General features: G+C 34.2%; 1 protein-coding gene across 1 annotated transcript in view; it reads left to right on the forward strand.

Moving 5' to 3' along the window:
• Positions 1–4,874: 4,874 nt before the first annotated feature.
• Positions 4,875–10,000, forward strand: part of LOC113829516 (major facilitator superfamily domain-containing protein 6-like) — a 12,689-nt gene continuing 7,563 nt past the window's right edge. The window contains exons 1-6 of the mRNA XM_070136266.1: positions 4,875–5,000; positions 6,157–6,279; positions 6,692–6,906; positions 8,726–8,824; positions 9,098–9,352; positions 9,994–10,000. The exon at positions 9,994–10,000 is cut by the window's right edge and continues 126 nt beyond it. Coding sequence (XP_069992367.1) covers positions 4,889–5,000; positions 6,157–6,279; positions 6,692–6,906; positions 8,726–8,824; positions 9,098–9,352; positions 9,994–10,000 — 811 coding nt within the window. The 5' untranslated portion in view covers positions 4,875–4,888. The remainder of the gene's footprint in view (positions 5,001–6,156; positions 6,280–6,691; positions 6,907–8,725; positions 8,825–9,097; positions 9,353–9,993) is intronic.

Below are 10,000 nucleotides of genomic sequence, written 5' to 3' on the forward strand. Positions count from 1 at the left end.
ATATATATATATAGAGAGAGAGAGAGAGAGAGAGAGAGAGAGAGAGAGAGAGAGAGAGAGAGAGAGAGAGGTAGATATATATATATACATAGATAGATTGATAGATAGAAAAATAGATGGGTAGATATATATAGACAGCTAGATAAATACACCTTTTCAAATACTGTTCGAAGGCAGTGTCTAAAAATAAACAGCCAAGACACAAAGCCAAATATTACCTTATGTCATAATGAGCACTGTGTATGCGCCCCGAGTATTCCTGTCAATGGTATTCCCTGTAACGCGCTCTCCATCATTAATATTAAGGCAGTTCATGCGACCTTTCTCGTGGTAGTGATTTTTAGTACGGAGTTGAAGGTCATTTTTTTTTTCTTTTTTTTTTTTTGTTATCTTGAGATCTGTTAGTATGTTAGCTGTCAAAGATATTTCGTCAATTGTGCTTTATATTTATATTTATATTTATATAAATATAAATGTTTATAAAAATTATATATATAAAAATTAATACAAAATTATATAAATTTTTATATAAAATTTATATAAAAATTAAATGTTTATAGAGGTGTTATATGTTATACATAATTATTTTACTGTCATCACCAACAACAGCATTGTTATTGTTATCATTGTTGTTGTAGTTGTTGTCGTGTGTGACTGTATGTGTGTGTGTGTGTGTGTGTGTGTGTGTGTGTGTGTGTGTGTGCGCGCGTATATATATATATATACACATATATACATATATATATATATATATATATATATATATATATATATATATATATACATACATATATATATATATATATATATATATATATATATACGCACACACACACACACACACACACACACACACACACACACACACACACACACACACACATATATATATATATATATATATATATATATATATATATATATATATATGTATGTGTGTGTGTGTATGTGTGTACATATATATACCATCACTGTTATGGTTAGTTACTGTTGTTATTTTTGTAATTGCTATCGTTGTTATTCCCAATATTACTATTGTTATCGTTATTTCTATCTTTATCATTCATTACCATTATCATCATTACCATTATCGTTACTCTTACCGTTATCACTGTCATGTCATTGTTATCGTTGATGTGTTCTGTGGCTTTGTTAGTTAAGGCAACCGAGTCCCAATCAGTAGCCTCGGGGGTTGGGCCTCCGACTGATCCACAGCACACAGGACAAGTGTTTCAGGTCATCATTATCATTATTAACATCATTATTATCATTGTTATCATGATTACTATCATTATCATCATCATTACTATCATTATTATCACTATTATCATAATTTTTATCATTATAATTTTCTTCAGCAGCATTATATTATCATATAACTGTTATTATTATCATTATTATTATCATTATTGTTGTTGCTATTGTTAATAGTATCACTATCATTATCACTCATATTATTATCAGTATTGTATGATAATCATTATCAATATTATTTTATTAATATCATTGTTATTATTATCATTATTGCAATCATTATTATCATCATTATTATTGTTATTATCATTATTGTCATTGTTATTATCATTATTATCATTGTTATTATCATTATTATTACTATTATTATTGTTTTGTTAGTTATTATTATCAATGTCGTTGTTCTTCTTCTTCATTATCATTATCATCATTATTACCATCATCACTTTCATTACCACTATAATTATCATTATCATCATTGTTATGGCGGGTATCATTATCAAAATCACCATTACATAACTCAAGGGCAGACTGGATCTACCTTAAAGACGTCAATCCTTCACACCTCGACTCACAGATGAGCTCTATGAATGGCCTATGGATTCATCTCCTGACTCCCGGGGTGTAGGGGGGGGGTGACACTGACCTTGCTCTTACATGGCCTTGTTTGTGGTATATGGGAGGAATTCTATGACAAGGTGTTTGCAATATGCATGGTCACATTGTCATAGCATTCTTGTTATCATTCCGTTATTGCAGTCAGTATTATTGATATGATTATGATATTACTAATGATATTATCAACAGAATCAATGTTATTGTGCATTTTTTTTTCTCTAATATCATTATATTTGGCATTGTAAATAACTGTCAGAATTATAAATATTTCAAAAATATCGCTAAGTGATAACCTCAATACCCGAAATCTGCTTTTGTATGAGACATTAGAAAGTACACCCACCACCCCTGTACTATCTCGAAGACAGCACAGAGAGACATTCGCAAGTACACCCACCATCCCTGTACTATCTCGAAGGCGGTGCAGACATTAGAAAGTACATCCACCATCCCTGTACTACCTCGACGACTGCACAGAGAAACATTAGAAAGTACACCCACCATCCCTGTACTATCTCGAAGGCAGCACAGAGAGACATAAGAAAGTACACCCACCATCCCTGTACTGTCTCGAAGGCGGTGCAGACATTAGAAAGTACATCCACCATCCCTGTACTACCTCGACGACTGCACAGAGAAACATTAGAAAGTACACCCACCATCCCTGTACTATCTCGACGACTGCACAGAGAGACATTAGAAAGTACACCCACCATCCCTGTACTATCTCGAAGGCAGCACAGAGAGACATAAGAAAGTACACCCACCATCCCTGTACTGTCTCGAAGGCGGTGCAGACATTAGAAAGTACATCCACCATCCCTGTACTATCTCGAAGGCGGTGCAGACATTAGAAAGTACACCCACCATCCCTGTACTATCTCGACGACTGCACAGAGAGACATTAGAAAGTACACCCACCATCCCTGTACTATCTCGAAGGCGACACAGAGACATTAGAAAGTACACCCACCATCCCTGTACTATCTCGAAGGCGGCACAGAGAAACATGAGAAAGTACACCCACCATCTCTGTATTATCTCGAAGGCGGCGCAGAGAAACATGAGAAAGTACACCCACCATCCCTGTACAATCTCGAAGGCGGCGCAGAGAGACATAAGAAAGTACACCCACCATCCCTGTACTCTCTCGACGACTGCACAGAGAGACATAAGAAAGTACACCCACCATCCCTGTACTATCTCGAAGGCAGCACAGAGAGACATAAGAAAGTACACCCACCATCCCTGTACTATCTCGAAGGCGACACAGACAGACATAAGAAAGTACACCCACCATCCCTGTACTACCTCTAAGGCGACACAAAGACGTCCACCCTATCGGTTTACGCTTATCAATATGCCTAGTCCTTTCTACCGAGGAAGCGAAGGGGCGGAGGCATGCGTCGGGGCATAATAGAAGGCATTACAGATACAGAATTTTAGTCTTAGCCTGTATATTTTGTCTCGTCCCTGAAGGCGACTTAGAAATACGAGGCTTATCTCATTTTTCTATCTTTTCCCTTGATTCTGTACCATTGTTTTGTATCACGCACTAGACTTCATTTGCATATGGTATCGGTCGAGAAGTGTTTGTTGTTGTTGTTGTTTTTGTTCTTATCATTATCACTGTTTGTATCAGTTTCATCATTATTGTCATTAGTAATACCAGGTTAATATTAACTGCTAATGTTTTCTTTTTCTTTTTTATCATCACTATTGACGCAGTTATCACTTATCATTATTATTATAATTGTTATTATTATGTTATCATTATAATTTTTATCATTTTGGCTATCAGTATCAATATCTGCATTATAGTTATTCCTTTTTAGTATTATCATTATCATTACTATTATTATAATCATAATTACTATAATTATTGTTATTGCTATTATCCTTATCACTTTAATTTTTATCATAATTATTATCATTATCATTAGTAGTAGTATTACTATCATTACTATCACTATCAATCACGATAATAATGATAATAATAATGATAGTTGTCATTGAAATTATCATTATTACCATCGTTATCATTATCATTATTATTTTCATTATTATTTTCATTATTATTATTATCATTGCTATTATTATCATCATTATCAGTACCATTATTATTATCATTATCATAATAATAACACTCTTTACCATTGTCATCATCATGATTATCGTTATCACTATCATCATTATCATCATCTTTATTGGTATGATGATCATAATTACCATCAATATCATAATTATTATCATTTTTTATCATTATCACTGTTATAACCATTATTATCTTTATTTCTTTTATTAAGATTATTGTTTTTATCATCACCGTTATAATTATTACTGTTATCATTGCTATTATCATTATCATTATCGTCATTATTGCATCATTATCATTGTTATTATCAATGTAATAATTGTCATTATTACTACTACTATTGTTACCATTATCGCTATCATTATCATTATCATTATCATTCTTAGTATTATCATTGATCGAGTTTGTGCCTTCAGAAGATGCCGCAGTAACAGAGAATAAAGAAAGAAAATGTGTGTTCAAACTCCCTCTGCTAAAATTCTTCAAAAGAATCCTACAACTTCTAACATACTTATATACGCTATATCATTTTTTCCTTATCTGTCCAATCTGGATAATGAACTGTAGGTGAGTATGTCTGTGTCCTGCTCTTTATCACGTAGAAACGGTTGTAAACAGTATTAGCGAAATACCTAATAACCAATTACTTACCATCTTTTTCTCTCTTCCCTCTTTTCCCCTAACGACGATGTCTAAATGATAATTTGATATACTTTATAATAATTTTATATACTTGATAACAATTTGATATACTTGATAATAATTTGATATACTTGATAACAATTTGATATCCTTGATAACAATTTGATATTCTTGATAATAATTTGATATACTTGATAACAATTGGATATACCTGATGATAATTTGATATACTCGAATGATGACAAATTTTCCTCTCGCAGTTTCGGAAATCGGAAGGCAATGGAATCCGGGAAGATGAACGACAAAGGATGGAAAGCGAAACTCAGAGAAGGATTGACTTGGAGGAAGGAGCTGATACCCATTAAGATTATTTACTTCCTCTTCATGGGAGGTGAGTCAAGTGGCCTGTCGACAAATGGGCAGTTCGACCCTTCAAATCATTTCTGTCTGTTGCGTATCTCGGTTGCTATGTTATGGGGGTAAGTATCATTTATATATTGTATACTATCCCCGTGTATATTTTTCTTCGAAGAGAGGAAATCAGATCTAAAAATTCTAGAAGATATAACACATCATATACAAAGAAAATGACATGCACATTTTTGTTTTTTCGGATTAAGATTTTCACTTATCATGATTTAGCGAGGAAATACTTATGACACCTCACACTTCATTTAGGAAGCAAGCATGTTAGTGTTCTTGTCCTACTAACCAGAGCTAACAGGAAAAGTTAATATGCGATAAGTAACATGACACTGAATAAGGTGCGACAGGTCAGTAACGCTCGTAAATAATTCATGCCATGCGTTGGGTGTTACGTAACGATTACGTGGTGGTGGTAAGGACAGTCTGTATGTAATTTACTCTGTTTGTTTTGGGGAGAGGAAGAGGGATACGGTTTATGAATACAGGATCCTTATTATTTGTAATTTATACAACTCGAAAGGGCTCAACGTCAGAGACTTCAACGCACACTTCTGTGGGTAATGAAAATATCATATTCTTCCATAACTGCTTTTTTTTTCTTCTTTTACAAGCGATTACAGCATGCTTATTGTGGCATAAGTGCAATAGTGTATTTGGAAGTTTAATATCATTATCATCATAGCCATTATCATTATCATTACCTGTTACATTAACTTTACATCAAAGAGTATCAACTGAGACTAATCTTATAAATCAGAGTCAATTCTTACAGTGTAACCGACTAATTTTCACATCGTAATCGGCCAATTTCACAATGCAACCGGCAATGTTTTTTAGTGTCAGACTTAAAACTATCTGACTCCTGAGATTCACTACTTATCAAACCCTATTAGAATAAGTTTTTACGCTTTATTAATGATATGCACCCAAGTGTACAGAGATACATACATATAGATACACATATACACATGAAAAAAATAACTTCAATAAAAAAAATCAAACAAACAAACAAAAAGTAAATGTAATAGAATCATTATGACAATAAGGAATTAAATGCTATATAAATCAAAACATCGTTTTAAACACCAATTAACAATACATTGTACACTTCCCTCGTGAAGGTGCTACGGGTTTCCTGCCGTACCTGACGCTTCACATGCAGACGCTTGGCATAACCGTCAAGGAAATTGCTGTCATTTATGCCTTCCTGCCCATCGCCTCTCTACTCGGGCCGCCGATATCAGGTAAGCTCAGGTTGCAGTACTGATTTCTGATTGGATTTAAGTAGATCATAAAACATAACAGAGTTGATGAGGAAGGGGAGGAGGAGGAGGGGAAGAAGGGGGGAGAGGAAGAAGGAGGATAAGAAAAGGGAGGAGGAGGAAAGAGGGAGAGGAGGAGGGCGAGGGAAGTGGAGGAGGTTATTTTGCTGTATTAGCCCAGTTTATATTCAAATGGAATATTCCGAACGAAATAGGTTACTTCATTGCCGTGTATTTTTTCCTAGTCTACCAAATTGTTGTTTATAAACAAATGTATTTTGTCTTCATGAGAGCTAAGACATCGGTAACTCCTACATCACAGTATCTGAATGCATAAATGTTGAGCCATTTTCACATCTGATTTTACATGCTTATCGACATGATTCATCCACAGGCATCATCGCGGACAAGTTTGGCAAGTACAAAATCGTCGTTTGCTTGAACATTCTGTTGTGCGTAGTCTTCCACTTGTCGCTGCTGTACGTGCCTGTTCGTCCCACCAACACCCTCACTTTTGCTTGTGGACCAAACGACCATTCTCTTGCCTGGTCGTCCTGTGATCATTGCCACGACCTTCGCAACTCCACTGATCTTCACATGGTCTTGAAGGTAAGAATGCCTGAGTCAAGGGTCGATGCGTAGAAACCCGAGGTTAATCACCGGAGGGAGTTATTGCATGTGGTAAATCTAGTTATACATATATACATATATATGCATGTATATATATATATATATATATATATATATATATATATATATATATATATATATATATGCGCGCGCGCGTGTGTGGGCTCATGTTTAACTTTTTATTCCAGTTTTACCTTCAAATGCACTTCAGTTGCTGAAGTTGAAACTGAAATAAATGCTCGCATGAACTTCAAATTAATTATATCCTTTATTCCTTGTAGAGAAAATAAGAAAGAAAATATAGACATACAGATATAGATATCTCTATACATAACACCTTCAAATTACTGTTGTATAAATGTGGCCTTCATGTGATCAGCTTACCTTACAAAACTTAATAACATTATAAACAGGCACCATATGTCTACACCAAGGAATTTATAATAGATAGCTCTAATTCAAATTAGGAAGTTGATCCCAAGAATAGAATTGACTTTTTTATCTAAAGTATTCTGACGGCTGTTAATGGCAAGGAACTCTTCGTTATCGTAAATAAAACAGGGAAATTTGTTTTTAAGTTCGGATGATTATAACAATAGTGAGTATATAATAAAAATTATTATGTATCAGGCTGTATCTGATATCTCAGGTGCACTCTTATTGGCTAAATGTAATGATGTCATCAGCTCCGCCCCTTTCTAGGCTCCAACAATTAGTGTGATATTTTATAGTAAATGTTAATGAATTTTCTTTGAAAATGGTTCAGAAATAACAATGGTTAAAAAATAATCGAAAAAGAAACCAAGCAAAAATACAATATTTAACATGTACAATGAATATCGGCGGAGAGGCGGATCTTAGTTCAGAAATTGCCAATTAGGAATTTCATGATGGAGTGCTTATGCCAGTGTAAACATACTTTGGTATATATAAAAACTGGATCTTGTATACAATATCTGCCTACGTATACCGTTTATGCGATTATGATTTTCAATCTCCATTTTTGTCTAAGTCCTATGCCTCAGTGCTTTAATAATTTCTAGCAGATACCCAGAACAAAAAGGCATATCTCTCTCTATTATTTAAGTGAATACAACAAAGAATTCTTTTATTTATGGCTTTCCACGTCTATCGAGAAACTGACTTGGCACAATAAGCAAAGCGGAAACCACGACCCTCTTTAGCATGGTATCCCCTGAAGACCATCGGTTTTCTGTGATCCCTGCTGGCCTTTGAGATTTTCAACAGAATGTCCGGTAATACTTAACTATAACGATAGAATAGAAATAACGGCGTAGGTTATAGTATGACTATGTATTTTTTTATATATGTGTGCATATATAGGTATATATATATATATATATATATATATATATATATATATATATACATATATATATATATATATATATATATATATATATATATATATGTGTGTGTGTGTGTGTGTGCGTGTGCGTGTGTGTGTGTGTGTGTGTGTGTGTGTGTGTGTGTGTGTGTGTGTGTGTGTGTGTGTGTGTGTGTGTGTGTGTGTGTGTGTGTGTGTGTGTGTGTGTGTGTGTGTGTGTTTACACACACGCAAACAGACACATACACACATAAACATTTATATATATATATATATATATATATATATATATATATATATATATATATATATATATATACATGCATGTATGTATGTATATATAATATATGCATATATCATAAATACTATATAGATATCACACACGCAAATATATGTGTGTACGTGTGTCTGTGCACTTCCGTGTGGTAATCACTGCATTTAACTCTCCAGGACTGTAAGTTCCTCTTCGAGACGACTGCAACTGAAGCACACCTTTGTTCCTCAATCCAAAGCGACGGTTCCTGCATCTCCTTCAATATTACAGAAGAGGTAAGATTGTGGGGACAATACTATTATCATTTTCTAGTGTCATACCGATATTATTGAAATAATAAATCTGTGAAAAGATAAATTATATAAATATCAAATATTATATATATATATATATATATATATATATATATATATATATATATATGTATGTATGTATGTATGCATATTGAAACTACAGCAGATAGCAAAAGTTCTACAATATTAAAAAAAAATCTTGATCTATTGTTTCTTTTTCTTCACCTGTCGCCCTACTTGTCCTCCAAACCCCAGGTGGCCATCAACGCAACGGTGTTATCGTGGAGAGAGAACAACACGTGTTCCCATACGTGGTCGAGCCTAACGCACGGGGGACAGGAGTTCCAGGGCCTCATTTGCCCCTCCAGCTACCCTCTCGAGTGCCAGGTGACGCTGTCAGACCAGTGCCAACACCCTGACGATCCTTCCAACAGCCCAACGACGTTCTGGGTCTACTTCGGCCTTCGTATGATCAGCACTTTCTTCCTGGCTTCGGCTTTTACGATGCTTGTGAGTTATTATTTTTTTCCTTCCCGCTTATCTACAGAGGCAGATCCCCTTTAAATATGAAATTGCTTAGCGTATTAACTTTTTAATAGGATAATTTCGTCATTTATGTTTAATTATCATCAGGGTTTTATCGGGGATAGTTGCTTTGTGAAAAAAATAATAAATAGTGATGGAATTTTAACGGTGGGTTCCTTATAGGACAAGGATAAATCGACTGTCTTTTAAATCCAGGATGAAATTAAACCTGCTGTCACACTAGCAGTTTTTCCGGCAATTTTTTACAATTTTATTTAACATCAATACAAACATTGAATATAATTCTTGATTTGACTTTGCTTGGCTGAAAAAGTTGACGTTAAGGTTTTCAGACGGAAACGATCATTATCGTCTGATTGGAAAATCGACAATTCGCTCAAAAATTGACAAAATTTCAGAAAATTGTCAAAAATTTGACGGAAAAAGTGCTAGTGTGACAGCATCTTAAAGGAATCTCCAATATTGCTAGTAAGGGCTCTCTGACAGGGGTTTAAGAATAGTTTTTAATGGAATCAGATACATTTCATACATCTTTCTCGTTAATGTGTAATATTTTCTATCTCATGCTGATATAAAAATAAATACTTTTTTTATTCGATTCACAGGACGCCA

The sequence above is a fragment of the Penaeus vannamei genome, chromosome 21 (assembly GCF_042767895.1).
Source record: "Penaeus vannamei isolate JL-2024 chromosome 21, ASM4276789v1, whole genome shotgun sequence".
Taxonomy (NCBI): domain Eukaryota; kingdom Metazoa; phylum Arthropoda; class Malacostraca; order Decapoda; family Penaeidae; genus Penaeus; species Penaeus vannamei.